This window comes from Crocodylus porosus, unplaced genomic scaffold (assembly GCF_001723895.1).
Source record: "Crocodylus porosus isolate Cpor-Errol unplaced genomic scaffold, CroPor_comp1, whole genome shotgun sequence".
NCBI lineage: Eukaryota > Metazoa > Chordata > Crocodylia > Crocodylidae > Crocodylus > Crocodylus porosus.
Window position 1 is genome coordinate 82,315,625 of NW_017728906.1, and position 20,429 is coordinate 82,336,053.

The 20,429-nt window shown below is 42.4% G+C and overlaps 2 protein-coding genes across 2 annotated transcripts in view; both read right to left on the minus strand.

The window, feature by feature from the left end:
* The window catches only part of LOC109306162 (gamma-aminobutyric acid receptor subunit gamma-3-like), a 101,808-nt gene extending 93,555 nt beyond the window's left edge, over positions 1–8,253 (minus strand). Inside the window, exons 1-2 of the mRNA XM_019529441.1 lie at positions 7,356–8,253; positions 720–868 (exon numbers count right to left, since the gene is read on the minus strand). Of these exons, the coding sequence (XP_019384986.1) occupies positions 720–868; positions 7,356–7,408 (202 nt within the window). The 5' untranslated portion in view covers positions 7,409–8,253. The remainder of the gene's footprint in view (positions 1–719; positions 869–7,355) is intronic.
* A 10,313-nt stretch (positions 8,254–18,566) lies between these two features.
* GABRA5 (gamma-aminobutyric acid type A receptor alpha5 subunit) overlaps positions 18,567–20,429 on the minus strand; it is an 89,607-nt gene continuing 87,744 nt past the window's right edge. The window contains exon 10 of the mRNA XM_019529443.1: positions 18,567–20,073. Coding sequence (XP_019384988.1) covers positions 19,771–20,073 — 303 coding nt within the window. The 3' untranslated portion in view covers positions 18,567–19,770. The remainder of the gene's footprint in view (positions 20,074–20,429) is intronic.

Below are 20,429 nucleotides of genomic sequence, written 5' to 3' on the forward strand. Positions count from 1 at the left end.
CAGTAAAATAATGTGCTTGCTGTCACCCGAGTTCTGTTTTGTTCATGATCCCTCACTTCTCTAAAAATATATTAATAGCACATTATGCAAACTGGTCACACAATCCAGTGGAGAATTACTCTGAAAGAATTAGGGGTAAAATTCTGCCATAAATTCTGCCACACCAAGGTTGAATTATAGTGTAAACAACATTAGTTAGGTTTTGTCGGTCCATCTTTTTCCCAAGACAGCCAGATGCTGAAGACAAACAAGTTATTATCTGCTCCCCTGTCATCCTGTGTTACTTTTATCATTCACTGGGGTGCACAGAGCTGCGGGCTCAGAGGGGGGTGAGTTGTTTGGGATTTTCTTTGCTTTGCTCATCTGCCTTGTTCAGAAATAAGTCTGTTTCTGATTTTTCCAATGACCTGCCAAGAGATCTGGTAGGCTGGCCATATAGACTTCTTGTCCTTCAACCTGCCCATGTTTAAAATAGCCCTGACTATATTAAGATGTCTTCAATAGTCCAGTGAGAAACAGCATTTACAAATTGCCATGAGATGCTGCCATTAAACATCTGCATTGGAATTCTAGGGCTGAACCTTCCCAAACTCTGAAAAAATTTCATTCCTAATCTTAGTGTTGTGCACACAACCCAGAGTCATAGAAACACAAAATAATACCATCTGTTTACTCTTATATCTTTTCTCTCCTATAAAGAAAAAAGAGAGAGCACTTACTTCCAATATCTGGCCGTAGTTTTTTGTCATATTCTCTCAGCAACTTGTTTAGTATGAGAGTCACATCTGTGTCTTGTGTTTTTGGAGCTAATACCCATTTTTGGTTAGCTGTTACATCTTCATATTCATCCTCTTCAACTTTCCTAGAACTGCGTTAAAAAAATTAGATGTTATCTTTTAAGAATTCAGTCCAAATTTATATTGTCACAAAATTGCCTCAGACACTTGAAAAAGTTTTGGAGTTCTTTGTTGCAGAACAGCTACCAATTTTTTTTAATTTTGTTAAAGGATGTGCTGTTAGTGATAAAAGTATATAGGATACTAAATGAATAAGTCATCTTCTACCATTACGTCCAAGTATAACTTTAAGATGTGAATTAATGCAGGTATCAAACTAGGTCTGTCCCCTCTTCTTTCTCCCCAGCATGCACATTCACATACTCATACATACATTCAACCTACCTATAGTTGTTAACTTGTCAGATTCCCATGGTAAGTGAATATCCTGCAGTATTATAATATGACTTTTTCAACACAACTGATTCATCTCCTGCACAGCAGGCTAATAAGAATATTAAAAATTCAGATCTTTTAATACTTACTGATCATTTCATCCTATTAATAAATTATTATATTCTCAGTGCTTTTAGAATTCAGAACCTAATGTCATACAGGGCTTAAAATTAAGAACTTGCTTCTTGAGTGTAATATGGATTACCACAAGCACATAAATACATTCCATAAGTCAGTATGAATCTCAGAATCAAAGCCTTACACTTTTAATGATACTATTTCTACAGTTCCATACCAGGGGGATTTTGAAAGCTAAAATTCTTCTTTCTTTAAGAGCTGGATTATCTGTATTTTATGACTATAGTAATAAAATGAGATAACAGCTAGTCAGCTAGTGCAGGATGCGACTGCCCAGTTAGTGCAGCTTTCACATGTAGGAAACTGTTTTTGCCAGTGCAGCTCCTTCCTAAGTGCAAGGCAAAGAGTTGAGCTTAATTTATGAAGCTTTTAACAGTTTGGGTCCTTAGTATCTTGGTGTCTACTTCTACTTGATCCCTCAAGAACATCTGGGATGCTCAAATTGACAAGAAATGAACATGGAGGATAGAGGGAGGGTAATATCTGTGCCTTCTACCTTACAGGTTGCCCTTCTGATCTGATGCTATTTTGCACAGATGAAAACGACTGCACAAGAACAAGAATATATGTAAGAATAGCTCTGTCTTGCCCAGTATGCCATGTCACCCAGTGATGGAGAATAGATACTGAAAAGGAAATAGAACTAGGTATGACCAGGGTTGTTTTGTTTTTACTGTTCCTCTCACTTGCAGTCTGCCACATTTAGGGTCAAAGAAGTTCTGATCCAAAGGCTGTATCCCTAACTGGCATGTTCAATAGCTACTGATATCCCTTTCCTCCAATAATGTGTTCAGTCCCTTTTTTGAATCTGGCTAAATTGTCGGTGTCGCGTCCGATGACCGGTGTATCCTTGACCTGTGAGCCTGGGTCGGCATGACCAGCTGGACGTGGGTGGGGTAAGGTGGTCGGACAGGTGGGTAAGCGAGCGGAGTCAGGAGGTTTAAAGCGTATTGGTTACACAGAAGGTTTATTTTTACTTACACTACAGAAGAATGCAGCGTAGGAAGGAAGTTGTGGTTGTGCGGTGTAAAAGAGAAGTTGAGCTATTTAGCACAGCACTGTAGATATTTTGTTGTTCAGATTACAAACTGAGTAGTGCAAATTTTTAAGCCAAGCATATAGGTGACTTCGGTCAGCAGGCTTTCGAGAGCTCTTGACGAGAATGGACGAATCGACAAAATCGGATACACCTGAAAATTTTTACCGTAGGCGGGGAGAGAGGTCAGCGACAGGCCAAATTGCTGGCTGTCTCTTGGGCGTGCATGGAGATCTCCACTGAAGGTGGAAATTTTTCCAAAATTATAGCTTGCAGGTGGCCTATTACAACATGCCAGGCATGAATAATTATAGGACTGCCAATTATAACTGTAAACAGACTCTGTGTGTTTTTCACTACTGCTCAGGTTTCATGCGAGATTGACTGCACATGTGTTTTACATTTAAGCTCGGGGGGGGTTGGATACGGAACTATAATGACAAAATATGTTATGTTAGCCTTTGACCTTTTTGCCATCGGCATCTGAAACCAAAGATTTTTCTTTGACAGTCAGCTTTCACAATATCTGGTTGCAGTGAGACCTATACTGTAATTGTATGTGGTGTGAAGAATAACTTCCTTTTGTTAGTTTTAAATTTACTACCTGCTAGTTTAATTTTGTGACCCCCTAGTTCTTGTGTTGAGAAAAAGTAAATAATAAATCCCAATTTACTTTCTCATCACTGTTTAATAACTTGTAAACACTTAGCATGTCTTCCTCAAGCATCTCTTTTCTAAATTTCATAAGTCTAGCTTTTTTAGTCTCTCTCCTCATAGGGGAGCCCCTGCATACCACCAGTCAACCTTGTTGCCCTTCTCTGAACTTTCTCTAGTTCTTTTATATCCTTGAGATGTAGGGACCAGAATTGGATGCAGTATTCAAGGTATAGATTTATAAAGAGGCATGATGATACTTTCAATGTAATTTACAATTCTCCGCTTAATAATTCCTACATGTTTATTTTATTTTATTTATTTGCCTTTTTGATGGCTGCTGAGCACTGAGCTGGTGTTTTTAGCAAGCTGTCCACAATGACTTCCAGACCTCTTTCCTGTGTAGTAACAGTTAATAAAGAGCCCACCATACTGTAGGTATAGTTTGGGTTATTTTTGCCAAGGTACATCACTTTACACTTATCCACATTGAATTGCACCTGCCATTTAATTGCCCATTTGCTCAAATGTGCCAGATCCTTTTGTAGTTCCTCATAGTCTGCCTTGGTCTTTACCACTTTGAATAATTCTATGTCATCCACAAGTTTGGCCTCCTTGCTACTCCCCCTTTTCCAGACCATTTATGAATATGTTAAACAGCACCGGTCCCAGCATGGATCCCTGGGGGACCCCAGTGTTTACTACTTTCCAGCCTAAAAACTAACCACTTATTCTCCATGGCTTTGTGCCTTGAGTATAAAATTCATGGGTCTTGTCCACACCAAGGATCTGCTCAAGTCAAAGTTCAGTTTTCACTGCAAGCATTGACCAGGCTTTAGACCCTTGACCTTGCTCTTCCCCTTCTCTCAGTGCCAATTTGTTTATTTTCTCGGCACGTTGCTACTTTTATGCATTAACTCGGGGTTTTCACTGAGTTAATTTTGGAGTTGTTTCTCCTTTGGTAGGTGTTACAGTACTTTGCGTTCCCTCTCCCCTTCTGTCTCTCTCATATACATTCACCCACCAACAATGATACTTTATTCTTATTTTGTATATGCTTTTAAATGTGCCTAAATTGTATATGCGTTTTAAATATGCCTGGATTGCTTGTTACAGGCAAGAAGTGATGCACCAATGGGTCTATGGCACTGGGGAGCCAATGCTTCCATATGTGTCCTCCACATCTGCTGCCAAGCAGGGTGGGGAGGAGGGAGGATTCCCCGGCATCCAATCATCAAGACTGGAAACCCCAGGAATGAATCCAGAAGTGCTGCCAGGGGACCAAGTACCCCTAGAGGACCCAGCCTCTGCCCCCCTCCCCAGCCAGTGCCCAAGGGCATGGCCCACCCATCCCCCCATCAATACATCACTGCAGGCATGCCATATAAATGGGGTAAAAATGCACATAAGAAATTAAGATGTTCTTTTAGGATCCTTTTTGAAGCTTTTGCAAAGAATAAGCTGAATGTAAAGAACTTTTTTCTTGATTATGGAATCTATATAAAAACATTTCTAAATGGAGGCACTGAGAGTCCTTTGTGTGGAAAGCTTGTGGGATCACAGTGAATAGTTAAGAACTGAATGGGAGTGTGTTTGTAAGGATGAAAGTTTATTTTGTGGTGCATAAGCTGCAATTTTCAGATCACCATGCCCATGTGTCACTCAATCTAAGATGTTTTCTTTTCTTTTGAGTCTCGTGATAAGCCACATATTTGCAATTCTATATTCATTGAACTGCTTGCAAAGAATGCATCATTTAGATACACATGGCTTGTGTCCCATAACTAACAACCTGCATGGTTGGGTGAATGTGAGCCAAGGACCAGCTAAATTCTGGCTTGAGCTGCACCCATGGAACTACCCTGCAAGCTGCAGGAGTTTCAATGAGGACTGAATTAATTTAATCCTCTCAGTGTTATAAAATAGTTTACACATTAGTTTGCAGGTTCCTTAAAACCAATAATCAACAAAAATCTGATAATTGCCAAGTCTTTATCTTCTCCTTTCAGTGGATTGCTTCCCACAGAGCTTCACCCTGGAGGTTTTGTGTGCCTAACTAGGTGCTTGATTGCAACTGGGGGTGGAAAGAGGTGGCTAAAATTATTCAAAGTAATCTGTGCTAACTACAGTGATGTACATTATGTAAATTTTTTGCAAGCAATTTATTACCTCCCTTGTTTGCCTCTGAACAATTAAGGTCTTACTAAGCTTTAAGGCTGCAGTTTCATTGCTTAGTTCTCACTTCTAGGAATGACAGCCATATTCCCAGACCTTGGAGCCTTTTCGACATTTACAGGAAAATTGGGACTCAATCCTTGGCATTTAGGAAATAGGCAGCAGACCTGTCAGCCCTCCACATCCTCATTAGGTAACACAGGCTTTATTATGAAAAGACAAAAGTGAGGTGCACAAGGAACACAACAGAGAAGGAAGCTTGAAACCAGTGTGTGCAATGATCTCTTGACAAGTGGTACAGTTTTCTCTAGCCTCAGTTCAGAGATCTTGCATTTCAGACCTTAATACTTGTCAGTCATAATCAAAGGGGTAGATCTGGAATTTTTTGGGATGGAGGAAAAATTGAACATCCAGTGAGGCAGTACTACTACAGCATAAGGGGAACTAAAAGGGAAGCACTGGCACACACTGACTGGGAAAAAAAATCTAATTGTCCACATAACCAGGAATTTGCATCTCAGTGCTTGAAAATGATTAGGAAAGAGATTTTCTGCTTGTGGGGTGGGGGAGAGAGGAAGCAAATTAACTCAAAACTTTATCTTTTTCACTTCACTGCAGCTGCTCTGTTAGGGAGGGATTTCTCTGGCTGGGTTCCCTGCAGTTATTATGTAGAAGACTTAATGGTCTTCAAGAATGGTATCCAATGAGAAATGCTGGGTTTGGCTTGAGTTTATAGTATTTGGTATCCAGATAGGTGTAAATGCTGGGGCATCTCCTCACAAGAGCTGGGAGGAGGAGTTTTTGATGTCTGGGTTGTTTTTTTGTTTTGTTTTGGTTTGATTTTTTTTGGGGGGGGGTTGCTTGTCTTGTACCTTTCCTTCATCAGCACCCATCCCCCCAACCCTCCAACAGGTCCTAACAATTGATCTATGGTGTAAGAAGTGGGAAATCATTTACATTTTTGACATATCTTCATTTTATTCAAAAGCTCAATAACAAGGTACCTTCCCTCACTTAAAGACTTGGTCCTTGGAGCTGCTGGAAGGCCCAGTCCTGAGTAATTTACTCCTTCAGTGCTGCAGCCCACTTGAATGCAACTCGGGTGAGGTAGGGATTATCCCTAGGAAGTAAAAAGAGGGGGGTGGGGGGTCGGGGAGGGGAGAGGTTCCTGGGGACCCACGGAGGTAATCTCAGAGGATTTCCCAGGGTGGCATTTCCACGGTGAGATTTCCAGCAGGGATATTTCCATGATTGTTTTAGATAAACACCCCCAGAGGAGCTTGCTGTTTTGATCCAAGCACCAAAGGATAGCTGTGATCTTTCTGAGAAATCAACATCGCAGGAGATTCAAAGGACTTTTTGCAGTGCCCCTTTGGTGACTTGGAGCTTGGGTTTGCCTGCTCTCCTAGACTGACCTCACTTGCCTGCAGGCAGAGCATCCTGCCTTTGCTTTCCCAAGCTTTATGCCTTCTCAGATCCTGGAGCCAAGGATTTTGAAGGCTAACCTAAGGGAGGGGAACCCCCCCCCCCCCGATCTTGGTTCAGTGTCATCTCTGACCTAGTCAGACAATACCTGGTACAGGAAAGGAACTGCAACGTGTCTATTAAGTGGGAACAGCTGCACACGCAATCCCGTTAGCAAGCCCTGGCACCCCGCGCCTGCTTTAGTGCCGTGTCAGTAAACGTTGGCAAGGCTGGGTTAATCCCCTAAAGTGAGAAGTAAGGAAAAAACTTTTCTGCGAAGCCAGGTAAGGTGGAAAGGCGTTATCCAAGCTCGGAGCCTAACGAGCTTCAGGCTCTAAGTGACGACCCTGAGCTTGGCAATAAGAATGTAAGACCCGGCTTGGAGGGTACTTCCCTGTCTGCGGAGGAGTTGGAGACCCACTGCCTGGTGTAAACCAGGCTAACGCTATTGCAGAACATCATGGGGGGAAAAATGAAAGGAGAGCGCACCCTGATGTGCTTCTCGCACTAAGTACCTTGCAAACTCTCCGGGGGGGGGGTGGGGGGTGACAGTCCAGCATGAGACACACATCACACTGGTGGGGAAAAAGAAAACACCCCTCCTCCCCTCCCCCCCATCATCCCCGAACTAGAAGCAGCGCACAGGGCAGACTTACCAGGCTTGGAATACAGAGAGGAGGAAGAAAGCCACTAGAAGCTTAGCTGACATGATCTGAGCCGCTCCGGCCAGGTAGAAGGTGCAGTTGACTGGAGAAGGATAAACGCGATATATACGTTGCAGGAATATTCACCCGGGGGAGAGGAGGGGAATAGCATGAAGCTCTTGTCCTCTTCTCCTGGGCTCTCGAAGAGGATATCCCCCTTTAAAGTGCTCCAGAAAAGCCCCGAGGAGGTCCGTCCAGCTCCAGGTATAAATCAGGCTCCACGGTGTGACAGGTGTTCAGCAGCTCCGACGCTCCAGCCCTTTCTCCCCCCCGCCGGCAATCAATTGTCTGGAGGAAAGACGCGGCCCCTCCTGCTTCCCAGAATGGCATTAGCCAGGCACCTTAGGTTGCGTACGGCCAGAGCCCCGCCAGAACAACAGGCGGAAAAAGTAGAGCACCAATCCCCCCAGCGGATCACCTACCCCGGCCCCGGCACTGCAGCGCGGCGCGAGAGCCCGGGCGGAGAGGAGCGATGGACGTGGAGCGGCACCCTGCCTCCTAGCACGGACCAACAGGTACCCGGGTGGTCCAACAGGAGCAGGTGTCCGAGCAGCCTTCCCCCACCCCCTTCCGTAACAATGCACACTAGGAGAAGGCGGGGGAGGAGGAGGAGGAGAATCCCCGGTGCAATTAGAGGACAGGCGTCAGGGGTAATTTCTCCTAGGGAGCTGCTCTGCCTGGGCTTGATCCATCCCCACTAGCAGGGACCCATCCCCTTTGGTTTGCTCCTCACAAGGAAAAGCGTCTTGACAGCTGCTGAGGGGCGGTAGAAGAGCCAGCCGGGCGCTTCATCGCTGTGCATTGCCTGGCACTCGCGGGGAGGTCTCTCCCCATTGCAATCGGGAGAAGGGTGGCACCGATCCCGAGGCTGCCACGTCCGGGTCCCCAGACGCCCGGGGGGAGGAGAGCCCGATAATGCAGTCCTGCTAGGAGGGAATTCCAGGGTAATTAGCCCAAGCGGGTATCCAGCGTGTCTACTTGACAACTGTGGTCCCAAATGGGCCGGCTGATTGCCCATTCAGAGCTATCGGAGGTGATTAGAGGTGGTTTACATGTTGGAGAGGATAACACAGCAGACAGCCCAGCTTTAAAAAAAGAAAGACTTTTCCAATGGGTACTTCTAAACTATTTATTTTCTGCTGGTGGGAAATGAGGGTTGGGAAATAAGACTGACCCAAAATGTATTCAAGTCAAGTAACAATATGAACACCCTATATTATTATACTGCCTTTAAAGTGGTTTTATTGACTTCCCTAGCTTTTTTACTACCCGTATCCAAGTAACAGCCATCTCCCCCACTACTTCAGAGTGCAAACCAAGACAGCGCTGTCATTTACGGACACACGTAGATAAAAAAATATGTCCCGTACAAGTTTGTTCGGGTGCGAAAGTCAAATGTTAAAGCCTGATCCCTTCTTTTCCTTCTTAAAGGGCTTTCAAAATGTCCATCAAGTGAAAAACAGTGTTACGCATACAATTGTAATCTTGCTATTAGAATAGCCTATATGTGAAGTCTAAAAGTAGTTATTTACAGAGAGAGAAGGATTTCTGTGCCCTAAATTATTTATTCCTTGAATGCTACAGATTAGAGGAAATCCGACATGATCTAGGCAGCTAATTCCAGTGATGCACATTTATTGGAAAGGACACTTCCAGTTAACAGATTATTTAGTAGTTTTCTCTTTTTTGTTGACTTTACCTAATTGCAATTAATGTAAATTAATACTAATCACCTGTTATATAAAACGTGCATAGCTCTTATGTCGCCAGTAGGGGAACTCAGTGCAACTGTAGACTGCTCTGCTTTAATATACGTGTATGTATGTATGTATGTATGTATGTATGTATGTGTGTGTACATATATATGTGTGTGTGTGTATGTATAATGAGGGGAGGGGGGGAGATCAGAAGTTCAAATGTAGGCAAATGTAGGCTCTTTTTTTAATTGACGGGCCCTTACAATTCGTAATGCCTATGTTGAGGTTTTCCTTTGAAATGTTTATTCAAATGAAAAGCCTATCTTTTTTTTAATGGCTTGACATGCTTCGTTTGCAAGGTTTCATGAATTTTAGGCATCTTTTTTTCTCTCCAGATCAGTAACCGTCTTCCAGGTGTATGAAGCCAATTAAGACAGAGGGCGTAAGTGCACGTTGTGGCGGGAAAGTATTTAACAGCGTCGCGTAAACTCAGTAAAGGAAACAATTGCTCTCTTAAGAGCAAGGGGAATATGGGTTTTCCTTCACCATGAGATCATGTAGCAGGTTTTATACAAGTATTCAGGATCTCTGATTTGCCTTCCCTGTTGAAATAAAACGATACGGTTAAAGTCCAGCATAAAGTCACCGACGATTTTGAAAGGGTAGCAAGCAATTTACAATGTCCAGCAACAGTTTTTCCAGCTCGGTCAAGAGGAGAAACAAAGCAAAAAAAAGAGTGCTCTAGCAAGACCGTACTTGGTTGCCTATGAAAGCAGACAGACTGCACAGCAAATCGTTTACTGGAGCTGGTATACAGTTGTCTGCAATTATTAGCAGCAGGGAAGTCGGGAAAAACTCGTGAGAGGTCTTTCTGGCCTGGCCCAGATAAATGAGATCACCGGCACACACAAGGAAATGAAATCTTGCTTCTGCCAGCTGCACAACAAAAGTGGAAGAGGTTTCCCATTGTCCTTCCTGTGTGCGCATGCGCGCTTTCAGCTTGGCGCCCCCTGAAGCTCCCCGTTTCAGCACTCGGAATGTGGACAGCGCCCAGGAGAGCGACGCCCGCCCTGGCACTGCCCAACCCCCTGAGCACAGGCAGGCAGGACAGATGGCTCCGTGGTACAGGCACTAAATACACCCTGCGGGGAAAAAAACCCTAGGAAAAAAACAGTCCTTTCAAAAGAATAATACAGAGCTTCAGTGCCCGTCTCGCTTTGGAGCAGGGCTGAGATGCAGACGGATTTCACCCTGTTCCAGATGCAGGACGCCTTCCTGAATGGCTCTGTCCTACTCGCTGGCAGGGAGATGAGGTCCCGCTGTGTCGCTTTCTTCTTCTGGCAAGGAAGAGCTGCTACTTGCACGGCTCTTCCTTGGCTGCGAGATCCTCTGGCGGCTGATTGGAGAAATACGTATCCGAAAGTGTTTGCTTGTTTTCCCTTTGCAGCCAGATATAGCTGGAGAGGGGCAAGCCGCGTGTAGAGCTGTAGGTAGGAGACGTGTCATCCACCTCAGTGCTTCCAGAAGTGGCTTCTAGCAGCTTTTTGGACAGTTGTGGTTTCAGAGTGGGACTTTTCTGTCCACTACGAAAGTGTATGAAGGGTAGTCAATTAAAATGACAAGGAAGCAGCAGGGTGCTGAGGAGCAATTCCACTGACTGCCCTTCCCAGACCCTCGAGATTTTGGCACAGGTTGCCTTAAAAACATCATAAAGGCACTTAAAACGGGAGCCGTTGTTAGTTAAGGGGTGTTAAACTACCATAATACCTTCTAAACCTTTCAAAGTTATACCATGTCAAGAGGAGGACCAGTCTCTGACACTAAACAAGTGCTAATCCATTGAGATGCCTTTGATATTGCATAGCCCTGAAGTCCATAGCTAGTGGTTTCCACCTGAAAATGTTATAGGCCAGCTACTTGTGGTTTCCAGGACAATGCATGCCTTCCAAAGTGCAAAGAAAATGAGATATTTGAGCACTGCCATAGATAACAATTGTAACAGCAGCCACACTGGCTGTTTTTTGAAACATTTTTCCAATATAGCAGAGGAAGCAGCTTGTCTGACGTAATGCCTTACCTATGGTTTCTATTTCAGCACTGTCACCGGCTGCAGCTTGTCCCTGTAAGTGGACACTGAAGACCTGATTTGTCATAGCATTCCCCTAGCATTGCTCTAGTAATTCCGTGGCCTCAGCTGATCAAAATCACTGAAATTGCGGCAACCTGGAGTAAAGGAGTGGTAAATCAGTCTCTTATTTTTCCTATTCTCCCCTGAATTAAATATACAAGACCTGCTAACTAGGATTATACAATTGAAAGCAACCTACTGGACCCCAAGCATTTCCCAAAATTGCTATGTTGCACCCACACACAGCTACATGGCACGGATTCAGGAACAAATGGCACAGATCCAGGTAAAAGCAGGCAAGTTGAGGGTATTGCCATTGTCCTGCCACTGCAATGACAGCAAAGTAATTGGTTTGCCAGTGATTCCTTCATCTGCCCTTTCTTCTCCATCCTATTGTTTCTTCCATCTATTTCTCACATGTTATTCTAAATGAGTTTATTCAAACTGTTGGGTGCAGGGGCCTTTTGCCTTCTCTGAATGAATGCCTCCAGTCAGGATTGTCCTTAAAGGGTTGGTGAACATAGCTGTATGAATTACAGGGGGGATTGTTTTTTGTCTTGTAGCTATGCCAGCAAAAGCCCTGGTATGGATGCAGTATGGGCCATAAGATTTTTCTGGTGAATTTTTACTGATAAAGCCTTCAGTAGAAAAGGTATTCACAATACAGCAAAATGGGGCCAGGTCCTGATTAGCTTCTGGATATTACAATTATGTACAACAAATAAACTATGCTGCTAACATGGCACATTTTTGTGTTACAGTGAAATACACTTGAACACACATTGTTCACAATAGGAGAAGCATCTAGAAAGGATGCTTTGGAGTAGGACAGAAGCCCTTCTTACTGCTCCCAACCAGCTATACACTATGGTGAACATAAGGAGAAAAATCCTTCCTGGTATCCAGAATGGATCCTCTTTCAGCTTGAAGGAGGGGATTTAATTACCTGTATTAGATATCTAAGGAGAAATGCAGTTATCATAAATGAGTATAACCAAGCTCGTTGAAAACCCTCTCTCATATGTTTAACTAAACGGCCTCCTGAGGCAGCAAATTTCTCTACTTGACTGTAACTTCATGATCTAGTGCTTCCCTTCCATCATTATGAATCTATCATCATTAAAGTTCTCTTATATTTTAATAAATAAACTAATAGTCCTGATTCAGCACCCACTGAAGTTCAAGTGAGTCATCCTATTACCTTCAATAAACTTTGGATCAGTCCCAAAAGTCCATTTTCACTCAGCTCTTTAAAATGTTAGCAATCTCAGTCTATTTCTTTCTTATCTTCTTTTATATTGTCCCCTCTTTCCTTCTTTTAACTACATTCTTTGTATTCTATGAACTCCTTCAATTGATTGTCCAAGTTTGGCACTTCCTTTTCCCCAAAATTAGGTGTCTAAATTCAATCTATGAAAATCTGAAATGAGTGTATCATTTCAAACTACCTGCAGGTCTGATAGAGCATTCACCCATGTTATGACAGACTTAGGTTCAAATCTATAGTCAGTCTTTTTAAGACAATGGACTTACACCTCTATTTCTCATAACACCTGTGAGTGCTACATTTTTATCTTGCTTCTCAACATCAATAAACTTCACCATTTGTATCATTGTTTCTGAAGTCATTCATTAAACAGTGCTGTGAGCATATCCATAGATTTCTTTTTGTTAGTATCATTTTACATAATCCGCTTTTAATACATAACAAGACTTTATCCTCAACCACAAGGTTGTTCTCCCTCTTCATCTTCCAGACCTTATTCCAAAATTATTCTAATATTGTTTAGCATTCCCTGGAAGTAAATCTGATCTGAATCACAAACGAAACAGGAGAAAGCATTTTTTATGCACACATGCATGTATATGCACACTCATTTGCATGCGCACGCACACATACACACACCCACACCACAGTATAAAATTTATACTAAATGATTTCAGTTAGTTAGAACTCCTATTCATTCTAGACAAAACATTATTCTCCCAGACTTTCATCTTCCAAGTATTTTTGGAAGGATTTAAGATTGATTTTATTTTTTAAGGAAACAAAAGTTTTAATTATACAATTTATATTAACTCTAATTCTATTAATAGTATGATACAGTTATCAGTTTGGATTCTGGTACTTTTAAAATTCTGAAGTAGGTAACAGACTGAGGAATATATTCACCGTTTATTTATAACCTGAAAAGGATTGATTTGACTTGCATGGGAACTGAAAATTAAAAAAATATTTGAAGTGATTACCTCTTAATTAATAATCCTGACCTCATTAAGGATTAAATTCACCTTTGTGCAAATATCAACATAGTGTGTATGCACCAACTTAGTCCTCCAAAGGGTGATAATATTGGAATTACCTTTAGTCATACTTGTAGAAATGAAACTGAAAGATTGATATGAATGACCAAATGTTCACATTGAGATACCGGAAGGCAAAATGTTGTCAATGAGAGATTGCAAATCATTATGAAATATTGACAGTGAAATAGAAACCCAGGGAAGTCAGAAAGAATTTAAAATAATTTGAGCAAATATTGCTAGGTGAGAGTTTAAGTCCCTTATCTGGACATTCCACTCTAGCCGATATGAAATATGAGAGAAATAGGCTACAGTTCAAAAGACAATAATTTCCAGATTTGAACAAATACATGTGTGACTTGCAACATACCACTCTACCCTCAGGTATAAAAGCCAAATAATATGATGATTTAATTGAACTTTTTTATAAATTTCCTATATTTATCCAAAAAGTTTGAAGAGTTTTGTTGAATTAGGAGATAATACTAATTTCATACATATTATTTCTAGGGCTGTTAAATGATTTAAAAAATTAATCATGATTAGTTGCACGATTAAAAAAATAGTTGCAATAAATCATGATTTTAATCGCACAGCTAAAAACTCATGATGCAAAATTACGCAAGTACTTTGTATGGTTGGGGGTGTGTGGGGTGTGTGTTTGGGGAGGAATTAATAAAGGTATAGGGGGCTGTGGATGTGTGTGTGTTGAGTTTGGAGCCAGGCAAGGAGGGGTCCCCAAAGGGAAGTTTGGAACTTGGGGAGGGGAGACCCCCCTGGCAGGATGCAAGGTATTATAGGTCAGGAGTGAGGGGCAGCAGCAAGGCTAGGGGGGACTGTGGCTTGGGGGTGAGGGGCAGGGCATGGGCATATCACTGCCCCCCCATCCCCCACAGTCACATTAACCCCTCACAAGTGTCTTCTTTTTTGAAACTGGAAATATGGTAACCCTACAGGAATGCAGCCTAGTGGCATGTAGAGCAGCACCCAGCAGGTAAGTCTGTGGAGAGGAAGAGGAGGGAGGTAGAGAAGGGATGGGTGATAGATTGAGGCCCTCATGGTGAGGGAGGGAGTGGGGTAGGGGCAGGGGTGAATGGGTCCCCAGGGCCTGAGTGGAGAGCAAGACAGAACTGTGAGTGGCTTTCATAGGGGCATGGGGGAAGGAGAGGTTGGCTCCCCACCACTGTGGACACCCCCCAGTGGAGGCATGGGAGGCATGTGCCCCTCACATTTGTGTGCAGGGTGTAGGCGAGCTTCTCACTGTGGGCTGGGAAACTGTGTCCTGATGCCTTTGCCTCAGAAGCTGTGCACTAGCCATGTGCACACTGCCTGCCCAGTGGTGGGAGGCATGCTGCACTGTGCAGCTCTTTGGGCAAAGGCAGCAGGGCACAGAGTCCCAGCCCTCAGTGGACAGCCCACCTCTGACCCATGCACAAATCCAGGGGGCACATGCCCCCACACCTCTCCTGGGTGTGCATGCAGCAATGCATGCACGAACTGCTACATGAGCCTCCTGTGGCTCCATCCAGCTTCCCATCACAGCCCCGGGGACCCATTTGCTCTGATCCCTGCCCTGTCCCACTCCCTTCCTCATTGTGGGGGCCTCAATCTACCCCTTCCTTCAACCCCCTGCCCCTCCTCCTTCACATACTTACCTGCTGGATACAGCTGTACACATCGCCAGGTCGTACTCCTGGCCATATGCATGCTGCAGCTGCACACCTGCATGTGGTGTCCCGATATGGCACCGATATATTGGCGTGTGCCCTCCTGCTGCCTTTTGCTGCAGCAGCCTGGAGCCTGCACCCGGGCTGTTCTGCTGCTTCTCTGCACTGCCACCACTGCCCCACTGGGTGGCCTGGAGGCAATGGTGACAGCAGTGAAGAGGAACCTGAGTGTGGGCTCCAAAACCATGTGCACAATTAACATGCTAAAAAAATTAACATGTGAATTGGTTCTTGCATTAATTGCACATGTTAATGGTGATTAATTGGCAGCCCTAATTATTTCCCATACACAAAGATTTCTCAGTTTTATATGAGCTTTATATAGGATGCAAAAATCCAAAATATATTTTATCTGGTGAGCTCCTTGAGAAAGTATTCTGATTTCTGTGATGTATTATTCTGATCCTATTACTAGCGATTAAACGACAACATCCATATATTTCATATGTGACAGGGTTTTGGTGTTGAAACTATTTAAAGTATCTATCTCTTAAATCATTTGGGTTAGAGAATTAAAGGTGCTAATCCATCATTTCCTGTGTGCCATTGGCTACAGATACTGATGTGTCTTAACCAAACAAGTCCAATGAGCCATGAGACTTGTGCAGATTTTTTATCTTGGGGTTTGTTGGGGTTTTTTTGATATAACACTATATACACCTTAATGGGTTTTTTCTCAAAATGTAGTGATTTAAAATTCATTGATCACATTTATAAAGTACTTCATGTGTTGCAATGCTTCATAAAAATGTGTTTCATTTGCAATATAACAAAACCTCATTAAGAAAAAATAGCATTATCTATATGGAATCTCTGGAAAGATAAGGTCAAATTCCCCACAGGTGTACATTGGCAGAAATGTGGCTGAGCAAATGGTATCTTGAAACTCAGCAGGGAATGCTAGCTCATTAAGCCAGACTTAACCCTTAAAATAATGAAGCAAAATGCTTTAACATTTAATGCAATCTATCTTTTTTCCTACTTTGTCTTTAATTTTTATGTTGTTAATATAAAGAATGTAAGGAATCATTTGAATACTCTCAAAATAATTTAAATTTAAAAACTGAAAGAATCTAATCTCAGCAATACTGATGACTTCAATCATTATTTTAATCCTTTAACATCAAGCACAGAAAACCTCTATTACTTTTTCCAAGTATTATATATGCCTTTAACGTGTGTAAATAATGAATGTGGTATCAGACCCTGAGTCTGTTAATTGTTGGGCTTCTAAAATACTAGTCCAAGAAACTAGTCCAATACAAAGTTGAAGATACTTTATAATTAAAAATGAATTGCAGGTCCTAATCCTGGACACATTTACAGCAAGATTAAGAGAGGCATTTTAGGTGCTCCAACAAAGCTGTTCTAGGAAGATGGTTCAGAGACACAGTGGTAAACAGGGCTTATTTTTATAAATAAAAAATGAACAAACTAATCTGAAGCCCCCACATTGGTCACCATCTCATGCTGTATGAGGGGGTGGAAGCATTGTGGAGTTTAGACCTCTAAACATGTTGCTACTCCCTGTGAAATGTAAACGAAAGAGCACGCACCAAACTTGCTATAGCTATAGCTATAAACAATAGACTTGCAGGATTACCCTTACTTCATAATCTTCAATACATTTCCCTCCCTAGAGCAGTGCAGATAGGTACCAGAACAGACGAGTAAGGCGAAAGTGATGTGAACAAGGAATTTAACACTGGGCTCTGGACCCTCACTCTATTGGTTCTTTTCTAGCTGCTACACTGCTGTTTTACCCACAGGAAATACAAGTCCTTTAATTGGCTTGCAGCTTCCTGATTCTCTAGAGCAGGGCTTCCCAGCCTTTTCCTCCGTGTGTCCCCATTTAAATATCGGAAATGTTCTGTGACCAAGGTTCCCTCTAAGGTGTGCATGTGCGCGGCCGCGCATGAGTAAAAGTTTGGCCGCGCACAAACTTTTTTAGGCCACGCACCCACTGGGAATGGAGCTGGGCTGTGGCGTGAGACACTTAGTAAAGGTAAGTTCCTCCCTGAGGTGAAGGCAGGGATTGGCGCGGGCTCCGCCGGCTCTGGGGAACTGCTTCGCAGCCCTGCATGGCCTAGGGGAGCAAGGACGCATGTGGAGTCAGGGCCAGGGAATGTAGCATGGAGAAGTTCCCCAGAGCCAGCGGAGCCTCACTTGGGGTACGCAGCAGCCCTGAGGGGAGGCAAGGCAGGGATGGAGGCTGGGGCAGGGGCTGGCGTGGGCCCCAGGAAACTGCTCTGTAAGCTCCGGGAAGTGCTCCACTCCCCGGTCCTGATGCCACGTGCCTCCTCGCTCCATGAGGCAATGCAGGGGAGCGGAGCAGTTTCGCAGAGCCCATGCCAGCCTCCAGCCCCCAGCAGAGCCTCACTCGAGTCAAGCAGGCTTCAGGCCTCCAGCCCCCGCCCCCCCAGGCTCCAGCACCCCAGGCTCCAGACTCTTCTGCCTGCCCTGGTGAAGAGTGAGGAGCTTACCTTTTGTAAATGTCCCATGCCGCACTGAAAGGGGGAGGTGGGACCAAAGCAGCGTGCTCACAGAAGGCTACTCCTTAGAGGGAACATTGTCTGTGACCCCAAAATGATGCATCATGACCCCAACATGATGTCAACTTCCAGTAATGTACAAGTGCCTTGCATCAGTGTGGCAACTGTCATGTATGGACTAATAACTGCCTGGTGTGAGAGTTGCATATTTATAAACAGGAAGCATATTCATCGTAATAGGTCAACATTGATGAGCATCTTTGCGATCCCATTTTGTATCATTGCAACCTCAATGGGATTGCAACCCCAAAGCTGGGAACTGCTGCTCTACAGGAAAGATGGGAAAGCAGGAGCAACAGCAACGACAATGCATCTTTTTTTTCCCCAAGATTTTCAGGATGGTGAAATGGAGAGGAGGAAGAAAAACTGCTTCATTCCCTATTCTGCACCCTTCCTCTTTGTGCAGCACAAACTTAAAAATAAATGAAGTAAGAACAAGTACAGAGTAGAGGTTTAATGATGCAAATTTATAGCCACCAACACCCTATCCTCCACCCCAGTACACGGATTCACACCAGAGAGGTAGTGTCCCATACAGAGTAAAACACATTTCTTCAAATGTTTATTGGTTTAAGTAACTCTATTTGCATAAGTAGTCCCATGGAAAGTACTCATGAGCATTAAGTTATACCTGGGTAAGTATTTGCCAGGATATGCCTTTAATTAGTTTAAATCTTTAAAAAAAATGCACAGCACGTTTTTTTCCCTTAAATGGTAACTTAGTAAAGGATGACATTTTGCAACCATGTGTTGAATGTATTTTTTATTTAAACATTGAGATTAATTACAAAAGCTACCGGAGCAATGAAAGACTTCTAGGGAAAAAGTTGAAAACTCAAATTACATTTTCTCAGTCATTATCAAAGCAAAACACGCTGGCAGCAGCAAGGAGGTTTATAAAAGTTTCATATGGACAGTGCAAAGACCTAAATGGCAATATTCATGCTGAAAAACCTCTCTATCATGAAGCATAACTTTCTTTTTTTTGTCATCTATTTTAGTATTGGTTGTTTTTCATTTTTGGGAATAAGAAATAATTAATCCATAATTATGATAATTATTTATTATGTACATCTTCTCATATAACATCTTCTTCTTCTCCGTGGGAGGATGTCCAAATTCGTTATTGTACTCTAGTGAAAATGCACATTGCTGTTATTAAAGTTTTATCAGCACAAACATGTTTCTAATCTATTTTTAAAGATATTTTCATGCAATTGATGTCTAATTTTGAAATAACAAATGAGAATTATCAGCAATAAATAAAAATAACTTATTCTTTCCCTGAGGAGTAAGATTCTGCCACTTTTATTTATACCCCTCAAGCAGTCTCCTTGAAATCTGTGACCTAGATTCTTAAGTGGTGTAAATCAGCATTGCTCCAGAAAGATTCAGCTTACTATGCCAGTTTCCAGCAGTTGAAAATCTTACCAAGTAGGCTTATTTGTGGAGCAATGTAGTTCTCTGAATGAGGAAAGGTGGACATATGTAGTCTTATTATTATTATATTTTTTACATTTACAACCTGTATTATTCATAATATCTGATCCGATGACAATAATGGAGCACTTCTGTAAAATATACATTAAACCTATGTATGTATGAAGTATGTATATCTGAAGTATAAAACCCACAGATATGCAATACATGTTAACATCTAAAAAATAGAACTTATTTTCTTTGTAAACTACCAATGCAAGATACTGAGCAGCAAAGAAGCCATATCAATGTCTTCTGTTCTTCTAGAAAGATCTGTTGCTGTAGTAAGTAATGTAACTGTCTCTGAAACATCTGAGTTTACATGTAGAAACAATCAAGGCAATATAATTTGTACATATTATTACACATGCAAAAACTTCCTGAAGAATATTGCCCAAATATAGAAAGTTTTCTGGATCTCAAATTCTCCTTGGTAGCATTTGCTTTATTATGGCTCATGTGGTTTTAGAGTCCTTCAGTTTATTTTGGAGAACCAGCCCCCTTAATAACAGGTTCCCTATTCAAATATGTGGCCCAGTAGACTAAGTTAAAAGTTCCAAACAATACTGGAAAAACAATTCGAGACATTTTGTCAATCTTACTGATGCTGTTGTAAGTCTTTTTGCTTTCAGGAGGCTTTTCTTCTACAGGTTTCACTGGAGCAGAAGCACTGTTTGATATCACAGATGGAATTGAGTCCTTTGGCATGTTTGGTGTGGGAATCGTCTTTCCAGTGCTAGAGGCATTAATCACTTTGTTTGCATGTAATTCACGTTCTTTCTTCTGTAACATAAATAAGGAAACATGATATAGTGTTTTTACAAATAAAAATATGTTCTCAGGATATTAACCATCATGCTAACAACTATCCTTTTTTGTTCTTATTTCAACTCCCAGCATAACTCTTATGCAGCCCTTATCGTCTTCGATTGATATAAATGAATGCTGAACAAGAACTAGGACTGGAATCCAGATTACTATGTAAATACACAGATTCCTTTATCAATGCAAAATTTACCTTGGGTGTGCCTAGGTGAACTAAAGGCACTGGGATATCAGTGTTTTGGGAGAGCTGCCATGTTACAAACATGACATCATACACCAAAGGAGACAATTTATTAAGCCATGTGATCCTTTCT